This window comes from Dysidea avara, chromosome 3, assembly GCF_963678975.1.
Source record: "Dysidea avara chromosome 3, odDysAvar1.4, whole genome shotgun sequence".
NCBI lineage: Eukaryota > Metazoa > Porifera > Demospongiae > Dictyoceratida > Dysideidae > Dysidea > Dysidea avara.
The window spans coordinates 25,394,656-25,412,709 of NC_089274.1; the positions used below are offsets into that span (position 1 = coordinate 25,394,656).

The 18,054-nt window shown below is 36.4% G+C and overlaps 2 protein-coding genes across 2 annotated transcripts; both read left to right on the plus strand.

Moving 5' to 3' along the window:
- The first annotated feature begins 613 nt into the window (after positions 1-613).
- LOC136251870 (uncharacterized) lies at positions 614-6,015 on the plus strand. Its single transcript, XM_066044273.1, has 5 exons — positions 614-920; positions 1,792-1,977; positions 2,188-2,279; positions 5,492-5,650; positions 5,707-6,015. Exons 1-5 carry the CDS (start codon positions 914-916, stop codon positions 5,845-5,847), a joined length of 585 nt encoding a protein of 194 aa, XP_065900345.1. The 5' UTR covers positions 614-913; the 3' UTR covers positions 5,848-6,015.
- An 8,496-nt stretch (positions 6,016-14,511) lies between these two features.
- Positions 14,512-17,843, plus strand: LOC136250456 (uncharacterized). Its single transcript, XM_066042662.1, has 5 exons — positions 14,512-14,605; positions 14,904-15,020; positions 15,099-15,247; positions 16,466-16,609; positions 17,602-17,843. The coding sequence occupies exons 1-5, from the start codon at positions 14,593-14,595 to the stop codon at positions 17,743-17,745; spliced, it is 567 nt and encodes a 188-aa protein (XP_065898734.1). The 5' UTR covers positions 14,512-14,592; the 3' UTR covers positions 17,746-17,843.
- The last annotated feature ends 211 nt before the right edge of the window (positions 17,844-18,054 follow it).

An 18,054-nucleotide genomic window follows, 5' to 3' on the forward strand; every position in this document is an offset into this window, starting at 1 on the left:
TAGTGTTTTTAAGTAGTCAGTTCGCATTCACCTGAGCCCCGCCAAATATAGCAATATCAAAGAGGTGATCAATCTCATAACCAAACATGGTTTTATTGTTGAATATGAAAGGATTGCATACTTATCACACCTGCATAGATAGAGTGTATACACTATACTGTAAGTTCTGGTAAAATTCAGATTGATAAGTTAGTCAAGACACCTCTGCATCACAGAAGTTCAAGAAGCATTCAAAAGTGATGGCATTAGTTGATAATAGTGAGCATCAGTAGATCAAAAACTAATCTGTAGCTACAATTAATATGTAGTTTTAAACATTAAGTTTTATTCAATACAAAATTTAAAACTTTGTCAGCATCTAGGGGATGTGTCCCCAGACCCCTTATTTGAATCCTACTACCATTGGAAGCCTCTTTTTAAAATCTTAGATCCACTACCCCTGCATAAGTATTATGATATACATTATCTTCAGTGTATACTGATTCAGTTAGACTTTAATCACAAGAATGACCTAACCAGTATTCTCTATAACAATACATACATTGGTGTAATTAAGTCACAATTGTAAATGTTATAATCACTGTTTATGGTATAGTTGTACTAACATGAATGGTTGCATGAATGCAGTTCTTCCATGAATTACCATCATGCAGGCATGTGAACTATTGTAAGGTTCCTAATTCATAAATCTGTGGGAGAAGTTGTACAACCTTAACTAGTGATATCTCACTTCAACAGAAGACCTACACATTCCTGGCAGGTCATGTCCTTACATTCAGGACGTGGTGTAATCCAATACATGTGGATGACACAAATATAAAATAGCAAGCTTGCTGTTTCCATATAACAGTCAGGCAGATTGATACAGTTAAAGCAGCATTAGAATTTGACATTGGCATCAAACCCATTCATTATGACAGGTATGTAGCTATAAAATTATGCATGAATGAATGAATGATTGTGGCTTACCTGCATTTGTGTATGAAGTAGCAAGAAGGTGGCATATAGTATTGTAGAAACTTTGCATTACAGAAATGCTGGCTGATATGATAAGAAAGATAGTCACATGAAATTCTTCCATTATTATAGTTCGACCGCTTTTTCATTGTACAAAAATTATGAACTATTTCAATTCTATCCACTCTGTGCTTATAAGGATAAATGATACACAAAGACTATAATTATGAACTTAACAATGCCTCATGATTCTTTGTATAAAGTAGAAATATATGTGTTGTACACAGCTTTAAGTGGCTGCAAGACTTTTGGATTGTTGGAAGGTTTAATCTCTATAGCCGCATACTTTTTGTGAATGGAAAATCAATGAATACAAAAATATACCTATTATGTGTTCTGTGTTATTATTGATGGCAAGTCATACATATAAGATTCTAAGGAATACATGCATATAATATTATAGTATTGTGTACATAATATACTATCCTAGCTATAGGACCTATATAAGATGCATGGCTACTGAAGGTTTGATGTATTCAATACACAAAGATTTGTAATAAAGTCTATTGTGCTATGAGCCCAAAACAGCTAAACTGCTTCCATGAAAAATGTTATACATCATACAGTAGTGTATATTAAGGATCATGGAGTTTTGGGTTTCCTTGAGTCACACACTTACCATTATATATTACATACAGATAGTAGTTGTGAAATATACAGAAACTTCCATAGTTCAGTTTGTCTGTACCTTGTATTTTGGTGATGTGTTTACTCATGGATATGTACATGTATGTTATTAGTCATAACTATATATTTGGCTATCTTCTTCTACAGAACAAAACACAACCCCTCAGGATGTAGTAGCAGACAACAGTGTATACCACCATGAAAGATCCAAAACAATTGTAGTGTCATTAACTCCAGGACCACAGTCACAGGATAACACACAAGTTGGTCCCCCTACATCTCCGCCACCATACAATCAGAGCATCCCTAATGGAGCTCCTTTGCCTCCTGCGGGTAAGTTGTGCCTAGTTAAATAATCATGAGAGCACACATTTCAGTACTCAGCTTATCATAGTTATTTTGGGATTGTGTACATATAGCCACACATTTCATACATATTGTATATCAGAAATTACAAGCTTCAATTCTCTTAAACATTTCTGTGTATATGACAGTAGCAGCATTGATGGTGTATGATGATTGTTGCTGTTTCCAAATCTATAGATATTCCTGTTCCTCAAGAACAACCACCTCCAGCTTATGATGCTGATCCCAGCAAGCAGCATCCTCAAAAGATACAATGTCAACCATCAGAAGTAAGTCATGACTCTTGAAAACCAATTAATCCAACCCGCAGTGAAGCCTCACTTAATGGTACCCATTTTTCTTCAATAAAACTACGTATAATGATCACATTGTTAAGAAACCTAATATGACTAGACAAGTTTAGTTGAGGTTTAACATTTGCAGCAGTCATGCAGTACAAATCATTGCTATGGTGTACATATTATTATTATTATGTATAATTGGTCAAAAAGAAGACAGAGTCTTATAAAACCAATTTCAATTAAATCATACAAATGATTATACAAAAAATGATCTAAATTAGTCTTAAAACTTAGTACATTGGGAGAAGTGGCAATTTCATAGGGTAAGGAATTCCAGTTATTAATTATTCTCAGTGAAAAGGCAAAGCGTCGTATTGAAGTCTTATTAAATTTCTTATAAATCTTAAATCCATTAGATCTAGTACTGCAACTGGTGTTCATTGTAAAAAATATTCTTTATTTACTAAAACCGCTCCATTCAAAATTTTATACGTCATAATTAAGTCCATACGATTTCAACGGTAAGATAAACTAGGTAAATTGAGGCTTTGTAGTCTGTCAGAATAGGGTAAGTTTTGAAGGGTAGGTATCAACTTTGTGGCTCTTCTTTGAATATTTTCCAGCTCACGGATGTTTCCCAAATGATGAGGATTCCATATGGTAGAGGCATAGTCTAGAATTGGTCTTACAAGTGTAGTGTAAAGTAATCGTATGCGTATTACAAACAGGATCTCTGGAATTAAAGTTTCGTTTAATGGTGCCTAACACATTGTTGGCTTTGTGTATTATCTGGTTAATATATGTCTTGAAATGCAAGTTTTCATCAAATGTGACACCCAAATCTATCTCCTCTTGAACAGTACTAATAGGATATGCATTATTGTTTATGTAAACGTAATACTGCCTGGATGTAGATTTGGGGCCAATACTCATGTGCTTACACTTAGGGAAATTTAGAAATGACAACCAAGTACCACACCACTCAAGCACAAAGCTTAAATCCTGTTGCAACAGATCAGTATCAACAGGTGAGGTGATAGGACGATATAATTTGGTATCATCAGAAAACAGACCTGAGAAACTTAGTAAAGCATCTGGCAAATCATTAACATATATGATGAAAAGGGTAGGTCCTAAAACACTACCTTGTGGAACGCCACTAATTACATTAGTCCAGTCAGAATAAGATCCACGAATTGAGACTCTCTGTTTTCTATTTGACAAAAAAATTTTCTAACCAATTAAGCACATTACCTTGAATCCCATAAGCTTTCAATTTAGTCATTAAACGTCTGTGTGGCACCTTGTCAAATGCTTTTTGAAATCTAAATAGATTACATCAATACTTGTACCATCTTCAATAACTCTACTCCAATGTTCCATAATTGTCAACAATTGAGCTTCACAGGATCTTTTGCTTCTAAATCCAAACTGTTCATTACTAAAGAAATTATTAGATGCAAAATATGACATTATCTTGTCTCTGATGATGGCTTCTAAAAGTCTGCAGAAGATGGCGGTTAGACTAATAGGGCGATAATTGTTTGGGAGCTTTCTGTCACCTTTTTTAAATATCGGTGTTATTGTAGCTTCTTTCCAGCTTAATGGCAAGGTTGCTTCTTCTAAGGATTTGTTGTAAGGGTAATAGAGTGGTACAATAAGTCCATCTTTCACATTTTTCAGCACTCGCGGGTGGAATTTATCTGGACCACATGATTTGTTTGGTTTAAGGCAATTGAGCTGATGTAAGACATCCTCATGAGTTATCTCAATATGTTGAAGAGTACTGCCGTTTGATCTGTCAGGTAATGTTGGTACCTCAGATGTAGGTCCATCAGTATACACACTAGTAATAAAGTCATTAAGATGGTTAGCCACTTCATGATCAGAACAAGTTAAGGTACCATCATCTTTAAGTAATTTGTCTACGTCTACTCGTACCTAGCTTGGTGTTACTTCTGACATATTTCCAAAACAGGTTGGGGTTGTGTTGGATGTCTCTTGCTAATTTGGTTTCAAATTTTGACTTGGCGTGTTTAACAGCTGCAGTAGCATTGTTTCTACACTTACTATACGAGATGTAATCTACATGGCGTTTGGTGGCCTTATAAGTATTCCATGTTTTATGTTTAAGCTTGATTGCTTTGAGTGTAGGCCAATCCAGCCATTTTGGTTTGGACTTAGAGCTAGCAGTTTTAACTGGAATATACTTGTCAATCAAGTTTAATAGTTTAGTATGAAAACACAGCCACATAGATTCCATATATTGTCCTTCAAATAGTTGTGCCCAATTAGTATCAAGTAATTCATGTGTCATGGATCTATAGTCTCCACGTCCATATAAATACTTGAGCACATTAACACATTCTATAGAGTGATAACACAAAAATTCAAAACTGATAACAACATGATCACTTTTGCCAAGTGGAGGCAATGAAGTGAGATCTGTCACTTCATGTTGGTCAGTACTTAAGATAAGATCTAATACAGATGGAGTTTAGTCATTTCTATATCTAGTTGGAAATGTAACATGTTGAGTGATAAAAAGGTCAGCAAGTAATGATAAAAATGCCCCATCACAACCACAATTTGATGTTGTAGTCAGTGTATTCCAATTTATATGAGGCATGTTAAAGTCTCCAGCTATAAGTAAATGTGATACACCTGTATTAGTAGCTTGTGTAAGTAAGGAACATAAGTTATTAAAATTATCGATATTACTATTGGGAGAATGATAGACTACGCCAAATAATAAGCAGTCTTTGTTGGTCAAGGAAACTCGACACCATATGGATTCCAAAAATGAACTAGAACTCAGAGCATCATCCTTATATGCCTGTAAGTCTGATTTTACAAAAATACATACGCCACGTTGTTGAGAGTTAGTAGTATTTTGTATAGTTTTGTACCCATCAATGTTAAATTCTATATTAGGGCCACAAAATTTGCAGTTTACCTCAGTAATAGCCACTATGTCAGGTTTGTCGATGGTAAGTCTAGATTGTAGTTCATTGAATTTGTTAGACAAGGAGTCAGCATTAGTATATAAGTATAAAAATTTTGCAGATTTCATAGTAAACATTATCACCTATCAGAATTATATACCACAATTACAACCCTTTAAGCCAAACACAAAATAATGATCATGTTTTACTGCATGTAGTTAATAATGGCTAAACTTACTAATGATGTGTTTTTAGATAATAGTAGAACAGCCAAGACAAATACAAGTGATAGCAACAAGTGATTATGTTCATCATGATTATTTGCCTCTTTCCATTGTCGTTGCCATCCTTTGCTGTTTTGTGAGCTTACCTACTCTGGTTTGTTCTCTACCGGCAATAGTCTCTGCAGCAATTGTAAGTTGTTTGAATGTTTGTGCAAGCTCTATGTTGCAACATAATGTTGTATACAGGCACGTGATCGCTACAACAGTCATGGGGATGATGTGGGAGCAAGACGTTTCAACTATCTGGCAATTATTCTCAATCTCTTATCAGTGCTGACTGGAATTGTATTACTTGCACTTGTTATTATCCTCAGAGTAACAGTCTAAATATATACAATGTGTAAACACCACACTGTACTGTATGATATACAACATAATGTATGTAACTAAATGTAACTCTATTGTATATAAAGACAATATAAATTAATATTTGTGTATGCCATATATGTATTTTTATGCATGTTAAAGTCAACACTGAAATGAAAATAAAATAGTTGTAAACATAATGATCAAATATATGATCAATATTATTATTCTTTAAGCACATATTTCTATTGAATAAGCAGTCAGCATGTATTGATACCTTTGTATATAAGAAGTAAACAAAAGCCTAAGGGCTCTTCTAAAATAGTATTTTTACAGTATGAATAGGCCACTTTATTCAGCTCCAAGGTTGGTTCGTCCATTTGAGCACAGTAAGTGCTAATGTACTGCATATGTACATGAATTGAATAATCCCAGGAGCATGCTGACTGAATAGTCATAGCTATATGCATACATCTGAATAATCATTTCAGTGCTACATTGTTACTGTTTGGATGTCTATATCAAAAGTAGATTCACTAAGTTAACTGCAAAGTGCCGGCTTTCAAACAATAATTTGAACGTGTGCAGATAATTATACTCAAGTAATTCATTACAATGTAACTATACATGTAGCTAGCTACAGGTCACAGTCGAGGAACAAAATTGTCAGATAAATCCAACTAGCTAGAAATTTGCCATTTTATGTAGCTACACTAGTACACAAGCATGCTCTGTGAAATGCAAAGCGTGGAATGAATCTCGCATGGGGGCAAGGAACATTTAGCTATAATTTGGTAACAAATTTGACTGCAAATTTACATTGAGTTGTGATGTTATTGCTGGCTAAAGCATTACCTGAAAAGATAACTGTATGTTTCCGTTAGCATATACAAGAGTGTGGATAGTTTGGGTGGCAATAATAATGATTGTGATACGCAGCTTCGCAAATTATCATTTACTATTTATCAACTTTATGTGCAGCGCCATTGTGTATTTAATTCTTTAAAATTATAGTGCTTGCAATTGCATGCTGACTTCACTGACATACATCCAAATTGAATAACACTGCAGCATCTGCCAGTGCTGCAATCTGTCAATCTCTGTATAGTTTGGACCATGCAGGAATTTTTAGCCCATATATTGTTATTGAGTTTTCCCCTTTCATAAGTAAAGCCAGGCCTGTTGGGATAAAAATCCCATTAATATTAATTCAGGGTTTTTGAGGCTCTTCTGTTCAGATGCATGCTTGGTCTTTGAGACTGCAGATCATATCAGATTAACAGTGTTCTATATTATTGGAGTATTATTATTATTATTATTAGAATTGGTTAAATAGGACAGACAGCCGAGGCTGATTAGGTCCTACAAGGTACAAATAAACATACTGTACACGTTACAAACATTCAATAATGACTTCTGAAAACTTAGTTAAATTGTCCATTTCTATCAGTGGTGTTGGTAGTGCATTCCATTCTCTGATCGTCTTCTGAAAAAAGCTTGTCATATATGTAGTGGTACTTGTGGATGGCATCATCAGGTGAAATAGGTGATGTTGTCTAGTGGTAAAGTGATAGTAGTCAGGTAGAAATAAGCCGATCATGCTGTGAATTATTTGGTAAAAGATGTTTAGTCTTTGTTGCTTCCTTCTCTTTGCTAATGGCAACCAATTGAGCTGTTCCATGCAGCATAGTACTGACACTATTGTGATAGTTATAGTCAGAAAGGACCCACCTTGCAGTACGCCTATGAACTTTTTCTAAGTGATATTTGTACAATGTAATGTGGGTCCCAAACAACACTGTCAACACATGCATATTCCATTAATGGTCGAACTAATAATAAGTATGCAGATGCCTTGATATCAGTTGAACATTTAGTAAGGTGGCATTTGAGAAAGTTAAACATCCTTGTAGCCTTACTAGCAACATTAGTAACATGGCATAAATTTCCCCAAAAGAGGATTCCCCATTCTCCAACATAATGAGTTGAGAGACTTCACAGCTGCTGTCCTAACTGAAGTGTGTAGTGATGTGAGGGTCGAACCCCCTTTCAGGTGAGACCCTTCGATTTGCAACAGCTAATAATGAGGATGGAACTTGTGTAGATGTTTCTGCTTCAGGAGTCTGGGGAGGTAAACATCAGAAGACATTGCTTGATGTCAAAGTATTTAATGCTAATGCACCTTCATATTGTGGTACCCATGTATCCTCACTTTATCGATGTTTTGAACATGAGAAACAATCGAAGTATAACAACGTATTAGGGAAGGTTCTTTTACCCCACTTGTATTTTCAACATTTGGTGGTATGGGTCATGCTGCTGCTGTATTTTACAGAAGGCTTGATTTCCTTGTCTCTCCTCGGAAAGAGCTGTCATATAGTTCTGTGATGTCATGGCTGCATTACAGGATTAGTTATTCTTTGTTACACTCTGCTATAGCCTATTATGTGTTTGAGAGGAGCTAGATCACATCAGGGCTGTCCGCTTTCGCTGGGAGCACTTGACCTTGCACTAGCTGAGGGTCAGGTGGCTCCAGCTCATAGATTGAAATTTGATCTCAGTATATGTCTAGTACTTTTAACATCTTTAGTGTTAGGGGTGGTGGCGAGGGGTGCTGGTAACCCAGGGAAAAGTAGTCTGTTTTAAAATTAGCAACGTGGGTAGACCATGAAAGGTGATCATCCAACATCACTCCAAGGTATATATCATGATGATGGGTTACAGATAAAATGGACCCGTAGATAGAGTAGTTTGCAGTTATGGGATTTAGTAACCTTAATCATGAACATCTCACAACAGTACATTTACCAAGCCATTTGTCAGACCAATTCCCAGTAGGATATGGTGTTAAAAATCCCTTTGCAATGAAACAGTGTCCTGCTCTGTTTTAATGACTTGATAAAATAGGCATTCATCAGCAAAAAGTTTTACTAAGACGAAATATTTTCAACAATGTCATTAATATAGATATAAAACACTAGTGGACCCTGAGGTACTCCAGATGTTACAGGGACGTAATCAAATGATTCCCCATCAAGTAAGACTTGTTACTTGCATGCTGTTTTCAATCCAGTAGATAACTTGGCCATCATATGATAATCTAATCCAAAACAGCCAAGCTGTAAAAAAAGAGTGCGGCCCTCAAAAAGGCTATGGTGAAAAAGGATGTGAAATCCAAGGTGGCAGCCAAGAAATGGCTGTGATGGCAGGTTAATGGTAAAAATTTTAATAACGACAATTCAGGTGAATTTTGGTGCCGCTTGGTCTTGGCACAAAATTCACCTGAATTGTCATAATTAAAATTTTACCATTAACCTACCATCACAGCCATTTCTTGGCCGCCACCTTGGATTTCACATCTTTTTTCACCATAGCCTTTTTGAGGGCCGCACTCCTTTTTTACAGCTTGGCTGTTTTGGATTAGATTTCACTTCTTTTTTGGCTTTGGGGCTTTTTTAACCTATCTTTTTTTCTTTACCACAGGAAGAAGAAAAGATGAAGCAGATATTAAATATTTTTAATATTTCTACTTTTATCATTAAATGTACAAATTATATATATATATATAATACATATATTTATTACAGAACTCTCTACATGGTGGTTTCTTTGTAACTGAACACTCTACAAGGTGACTTCTTCTTGTGCATTAAATAACAGGTTACAAGTCGACATTGGAATTCTGGACTTCTCAAAGGCATTTGATAAAGTTCCACATGCCAGGCTTGTGAAGAAATTAGACAATTACGGAATACGAGGGAAAACACTTCAGTGGATTACATCTTTTCTACACAACAGATCACAGCAAGTAGTCATTGAGGGTACATACTCTACCTCAGGGTACAGTTTTAGGACCAACACCATTTCTACTATATATTAATGATCTCTAATACAAAATATTCAGAGCACTGTTCATTTATTTGCCAATGACTGTCTTATCTATCAACCAATAAATTCTCCTAACGATCATCAGTTATTACAACAAGACTTAAATACACTAAATACTTGGGCTAAAACATGGCAAATGAAATTTAATGTTGACAAGTGTTGCATTCTTCAGTTATCCAAACACCACGTGCACCATAAAACAACATTTCTTTATCACACGTCAAACAAACCCCTCAAAGTTGTTGAACAGCATTTTTACCTTGGAATAATAATAGATCACCATCTTTCTTGGGGACCACAAGTTAACCATGTACGCAACAAGGCTACCAGAATAATCAGTTTTTTACAACGTAACTTAAGAAACTGTTCACGTGCACTTAAAGAGCTAAGCTATAAACAATTTATCTTACCTGTGCTGGAATATGCTGCTGCAATTTGGGACCCATACCACCTAAAGGACATAAATAAAATAGAAATGATACAACATAGAGCAGCTAGATTTGTCCTGAATTGACCATGGAGAAGGAATATGCGAGATAGTATAACTGAAATGCTAACATCATTAGAATGGCCACCACTCCAATTAAGGAGAAATGTGCAAGATTAACTCTATTATACACGATTATCCACAACCTAACTGAAATACCTAACAGCTATATACCAACATTATCACCTATCACAATTACAAGATCTAATCATGAACAGAAATTCCTACACTATCATACATCAATAGACAACTATAAGTACTCATTTTTTCCAAGAACAATACCAGAATGGAATGGACTCAGTACCACAAGACATCATCAACCAACAAACTATTGACAGCTTCAAACAATTATTATACAAGCACTTTTAATTTTAATGTACATTAACACTTATGCCCCAGGCGGGCCCTGCTAATTAAACAATAATAATAATATAATACAACTTAGTCTGTTTGTGCCCCTCCCCTTGCCAGCTCCCGGATCCGCCCCTGGCACTTGTGCTGTAAAGCCTAAAATCTATGATAGGACTGAGCTTACTAGTGACTTTTGATCATAACTTCCCAGATATCTTATTAGGGGCCGATTTAGGGAGGGGGCTAAGGGGGCTGTAGCCCCCCCTCCCCCCCTTTCCTTTCTAAGTTAGTACTTGGCCAATAAAACCCTAAATCTTCTATGTGTATCAAAAGCAGGCTTATTTCAGGAACTATGCAACTATACCTATTGTTCAACCCTGTTCCAGGAGAGTACAGCTTCCTTTTCCTCAAGAATTCTTCAAGAAAAAGTTTCGATTGTGGGTTGCATCTTTAGTTACAAAAGTTGTAATTGTGGGTTTTGTTTTATTCAGATAATTAGCAGTGTTTTCCACTATGACTATAAGTTGGTTTAATTAATTATCAGCTTCAGTATAATATATAGTTAGGCCACTCCAATTGGTAATTATGTTTCTGGTCCACCACCCGCATCCTTTTTTGGAGAATGTGAAATTTCAGAAATACATGAGTAAAATGCCCGCATGAGCATTTTGAAAAACCTGATTTTCAGAAACAAATATTGGGCTGCAATAAGTATGCTAAATCTGACTATCTAAGTGTTATAATTTGTATTTTATCAGTGAAAACCTGCAAGAAATAGGCAAAGTGCATAGTACGGATCATATATTCTAATAGAACAGTCAGTAAATCACAAAAAATACTCTAATTGAGCAGTCACTTCATTGTTGCTTTGTTGCTGAATTCCGCCCTCCCGCACCTAAAACTAATTTTCAAAGGACCAGAAACATAATTACCAATTGGAGTGGCCTTACCAACTCAGCCATTTAGCAAACTGTAGTCTTTTGGTATTTTATAAGTTTATTAGGCAGCTATAGCACTTTTGTCTATGAACATAAAATCTGTATCAGTTACCTTCTGATATGACCCCATGCTGTGGATTATGGTGCTGGTATTTGTCAGTCTTCATAACCCAGCAGATCTAGAAATAAGTTAACCATCACAACAGTAAATTCAGAAATCCCATAAAAGCAAATATAGTTGCACTTTACTAAGGAAGTAAGGATTTCCAGTGGACTAGCTAATAGCTACTAGTACCCTTCACTGCATTCTGCCTTTCTGTACAATGTATTGGTGTTAAGACTAACAAAGTATCACTAGGCTAAGGAACATGCATACTAATAATTGTGACGTTCAACACCACTACTACTTAGCTATACATGTTTCTGCCTCTGTTTAGCTATACATGCTTCTCCACACATTATCCCACAAAGGCTTCCCCTATTGTCTGGCTTTGTTTGATCATGGGAGTATTTAGAAACAGCATTCTTCATGCAGACTGCAAAATCATCACAGTCAAACTTGTGTAGTTTGTAGTCATAGTCACCCAATGTTGATGAATCCCAGATGGCCTCAAGGGCGGATTTAAGGGGGTGCTTTAGGTGCTGAAGTACCCCCCTCCCAAATTTTACCATGTGCAAGCTAGGAAGCTTCTAGAAGTTGTAGTATATAGGTGCACTTGCATATGCATGGGTAATGAAAAGATGGAAAGAGGAGGGAGAATGGCTAATCTTTATTACTAAGAGGGGTTCAAATTACACTTTTGGTGTGAGACTTAACCTAAAAGCTGCTAAAAATCGAAATACTCTATTAGAACAGTCAGCTACTCTAATAGAACATCCATCATAGTGTGTTTTTTCAAGAAGTTGCCAGTGCGCTTTCTTGATCTGTGCACTGCTATCTTAGCATTGCTCCAAACATCCTGCCATATACTAATCACTTTCTGAGAACAACTTCTGTCAAATAGTTTAATATTAGTATAGTATTTTCAGTTGTTACCACATTGATGCTTGGGTTGACATGCTTAAGTAAAACAGTTAATTTCTTAGCATGTATACAGTTAACAAGGCTGTATATAGTAGCTATCTGAGAACTGTTTGTTTTTGCTTTATCAGTATTAAAGTTCCATGCTACATTTATCTGAATCTACACCATCAATTGAAGCTAATAAAACTCCCAAACCCCTTGAAGCTCAACTTTATAAGCTCAAATGATACCACAGCATTTATGCTGTCACATTATAAGGGGGTTAGTTGTGGCCAAAAACTAGTTGTATATGTAAGTGACTTTGGACTCTGGTTATATGGTGATGGGGTCATATAGTTGTAAAAAGTCAGATTGATATAGTAACAGAACAGTCTGTAGCTATATATATCTACTACAAAGCTGAAGTTATTTTTGTGTGCATTATAAATCTCTACAGTGACCTTAAGATCCAACCCTGTGTATGTCTTTGACAATCCATTGTTATGTAATCCAATAGCATTTAAAAGTGTAGTTCTGTTTTGCTAAAGTTGCTTATAACTGAACTCATCCATCTTGTACCCCCACAATCTTTCAGCACAATAGTGTGTTTGGTTAAAAATAGCTTCCAGATTCAATCTTGTGACAGCTATATTCCAAAAATTTCCAGACGGAACATTCACTCCAGACCCCCCTAGCTGGAAAATTCTACGTATGCATACTCTATGCACTGATGGTGAGTGTATACTTGCCCTCTCAAGCCCTCTCTTCATTGTTACTGTTTGGACATTATAGTTTGCCCGCAGCCATTGCAACTGTTCTGGAATAATGGTGTCATTTCATCATTATTACACTTAGGTGACTAACAATGCTTTACAAGCATTGTGAATCACTTAAACAAAGTGGCATCATTTTTCAGTCAAAAATATTGCCAAATTTTAATGCTGTGAGTGTGCTTCGCACACTATAACTAGTTGTATTAACCAGTTGTCACTTTTCTTAGCCAACCAACCATGATGTTAGCACCCCCCTTCTGAAATCTTAGATCCGCCCTTGGGTCTTTAGAAGATGATAGTTAAGTGTTCCATAAAGCCGGAGAGTTTGCCTTGAATCTGTTGATGTTGAGGCTGGAGTAAGCATTTTCCACAATTCTTCCAACTTCATGGTGTGTGAAATAATCTACTCCAACCTTCCAGTGGGATCCAACAACATTTTTTTTATCAGTAAGATAGGCAGTTGAGGCTGTTGAAGAGGAGTTGATGCATTATGATATATAGCTAGCTATATCTAAATGCTCGGTAGCCACAAAAGAAAAGATTATCATGCATGCAATGCATGATAGCTATACTCATGCATATTGCGATCAGTCTTGATTTAATGCAAAAGTAAAAGTGTTTTGATAAACTGAAATTCTATTATTTCCACTGAAAAACTGCTTAAAACACTCAGATTCATCTTTAGAGGGCCTAATTTTCAAAAATTTCCTGAAGGGCATGCCCCCAGACTCCCCGGCCTAGGCTAGCATGCAAACCACACTAATGTAGTCATTATTCCAAATAGCTAATTTTGACCATGGATACTACATGAATCTTACCATTAGGGCGTTGTGAGAAGGCTTGGTATCTTCTAATGTCTGGCTAGTTACCTATGTCCCTGCCCCCCCTTTCAAAAAATCCTAGATCCGCCCCTGCTTATTTTATTTTTATTTTTTTTGTACATGAGTGGAGCACTGCATGAAAGCATAACGGTGTTTATAGTGGGATATAGAATAAATGCGTGGTCGGGAAATATACCAGTCTGACGGCGCCCGCCCCATTGCATTACTACATGCGGAGGGCGCCAGACTAATTAGGTGTTAATATAAACGCACGTACGTACGTAGCCAGCTCCACCCCCGCACACGATGGAACGAGTAACATCGCTATAGTGGTGAATATCCCAACCTGACTGCCCATGTTGGTTGCTCAGTAATGGTAGCACTTATACGCGCGCCTCAAATTTTGCATTATCATTTTACGCGAGCCCCCACACGCTTGTTGCTAGGATACTGCTAAGAATACGGTGGGATACACGCGTGCGTTTTCGCCTATTTTCTACTCATAATGGCATCTTCTGGTGAGCAGTCTAATCGTGTTGTCATCTTCATCATGTTGCTCATATATGCGTTGTTTGCGTGCAGGGCCCTTTGCCTGCTATTTTGCTGTTATGTAATTGCTAACATAGACAGCCTACCATATTATCACCACGGTGTCGAACCCTCACCCCTCAAAGTATATAGATTCCAACCAGACTACTGAGAAATCTAACCATTTGTAAATACATGTCCTCAGTGAGTTTAAGCATGCATGTACACATGTAGCATACGCATGGTTATGGTTTATATTATTCATGTTATTAACATTGTGATTGCCAGAACAATACAACCAACCAAGGGAAAGAACATTTAGTAACACAAGTAACGAAAATACAATCAACGAAAACAGGATCAATGAAAACACAAACAATGAAAATACAAGCAATGAGAACATAAGTGAGTATATGTGCAAATGTACTACTGTAGCTATACATGCATTTTGTAATACACGTATATATCCAATATGTTATACAGCTGCCGCCAGTCCTCCAATACAGTACAAAGATTTGTATCCTGATCCACCACCATCTTACGAAGAATACTGCAGCGAGATAGCGGATGATGGTCAGGGCCAGACACCTCAAGAACCAATCCAAACACAACCACAATCACATAGAGTACAGGTACTTGTAACATGAACTACCGTACAGTGGGATATGTTAGAGGGGAAATATTTCACGAATGACCACTATCCAAAATTTCAAAGTAGTGTTTTTTTGCTTAGGATTCTTCAATGCCCATTTTGACCAAGCTGCATATTTCGAAGAGGAAAATTTTCATGGATGGCTGCAAATCTGCGAAAGTTGCAAAATTTTCTCCTTGGAAAAAATTGCTATGGTATATATCCCAATGTATGCAAAATATTTGCTATGTTTTCACGAAATAAACTATGACTGGCCGAAAGTGTAAAGGCTTCATTTACAATGATTATATTGTGTCTATCAAAATGGGTAATGAATAAAAATATATGAAGGTACAGTTTGCAAACAGAATCACACAATCCATAAGTTGTTCATGTGAATGTATGCTACTGTACAACAGGAAATTTTTGACAAAAGAGAAAGCTGATAAATTGCAACTTTAAATTTGTCAAATGTCGCTTTTAAAAACAGTGTTCAGATGTATTTCTGGAGTTTCTGCATCGATTTGTGAAAGCTGATGAACTGTGGATTCATCAACGTTTCCTTCCATCAAAATTTCCTGCTATGCAGTACACAGTAAAACATAGAGAACTAAAGATTTATGACTTATGAACCTACATTAATGATTCAAAATAAATGTAGAGTTTGACTCCAACAGCTCTGGCTTCAAACATTCTACCTCTGAAAGTGTAAACCATTATTTTTGTAGAGGAAATGAACCAAAGTTCCTGGTCACAGTTGAAATGACTGTATAGTATCAAGAGCTAGGTTCCACCCTAAGTTATATACAATAACAGTACGTACGTGATGTGTGGGATTGTGCAGTTCTATAGGACTTGGTACAATGCATGGTTCCTCTGTTATCCAAACTCTCTGGGCCCCATAAAATTGAACCCTTTCATTTATTTACAGAGCCCTGCTTAAACTCACACACTTTAGACAAAATACTCTAATAGAAGAGAATATTTGGTTATTTGATTGCCAGATAAAATGAAGGGACTACCGTGCCTTGTTTGCAGTAAACTCTCTGAATTAAAGTACTCAATAGAACAAAAACCATCATAATGTTACAGACAATGGCTGGCTACAGTGCAACAGGTCTGGTTCCACACGTTTTAAGTGAGATGTCCATCACAAAAATCTTTACTTGAGTCCATGGTAGGTATAAAGATTTCACTGTATTCTAATTATTTCCCTCAGGTAATTGATGTTCAGCAGCAGCAGTTACTGAATGGTGTACCCGAGCTGTTGTGCCTGTCCTCAATTGGTCTGTCAGTTTTGTGTCTCTTCATATGCCCCTGTGTACTAGTGTGTACCCTACCTGCCATTGGTGCATCAACAGCTGTAAGTCTGTGTGTTTAATAGATGCACACACAGTATAAATACCCTGTGTTAAGGATGTGCTGTGCACACTGCAGAACAAGTACCCATTTTGTTAGTGCACTGCTATACAAAAGCTAGAGTATTATATCACTAAAATTTTAATTGTTAATCATGAGCACCCAAGTTTAAATCCTGTTCATCTGTATCCTGTACTTGCTACAGTACTGAATTGAGCAGTTTACTAGCTAAAGCACCACCATGAGTGTGCTATGGAAAAAATAGCAGGAAGGCGTGGGTAAGAGACTAATACAGTACAAGGCGAAGCTGAGTGCTTGAGACCACACCAGAGTGCTTTTTTTTTCATATACAAGCATGACGGTGCTTTGACTGGTTTAAAGTGCTTTCTGGTCATCTTTGTTCAGAGCATTTGTACACTTGAACCACGTCAGTTTTCAGCCATCAGACAACCAGTAAGTGTCTATATAGTATAAGTTTGGTTTATAAAACAAACGTTTTGGCTACTTCTGGCGATTTTAAATGTTACCCACTTGAACAACAGCTCTGTATTTTCCTTTCAGTGCTGTATGGAAATAATAGCACTCTTACTTATTTTATCTTCGCCCACGCAATTGCTTTAATGAATAAAAAAGCTGGACATGTAAAGCTGTAGGGTCTAATAAAAAAAATCAAGTATTCCTGAATACTACACACTAATAGCTATACCTTTGTGACATATGCTATACTGGACCACATGACATGCTGTTGACAACTCCAACAGCAATGATACACGCTGTACCCATATAAAGGCCTGACAAGAAAAGGCTACAAACTCCATTGCATTCATGGTGTGATTTCTTGCTGATAAAAACACTGTGTGAACTGGCAAGATATGCAACCTTACAAGTACTTCAGTCCATATCTCACCAAGTGAATATCAAGTTGTATTTGTTTCAGCCGTAGCTGAAAGTACATATACAATTAAATGTCTGTCATGCATATTGTTTTTTTAACAGGCAAAATCTGAACTGATCAACGGAAATGTTAAGCGTGGAAAATTTAATCTCTGTTTAGCAACAGTGTTGGATATAACAGCTGTGATTGTGGCAGTGACCTTAATAATAGTATCAATAATTGTTAACAAATATGTTAATGTGTGAACCATCAAACTTGTACCACCTTATAAATGAAATATGACAGTCGCTTTTTGTAAGGATGAATAATCTCAATATATCACTAATGTTATCAAGTGCACTAAATCTTTTGGTAACATACTTCTTGTCATGCATATACTTGTAACCATGTTTGGGAGGTAGAGGAGCTACTGTATTAGACATCGCTATCTAAATGAGGTGGTCATATTAAATGCGTTGCCACTAACCAACCAACCAACACTTCACTACACAACTGAACTATTTTGGTGGTGTAAGATAGTAAATACGATGTAACTCTTCAAATCTCCACCTCAT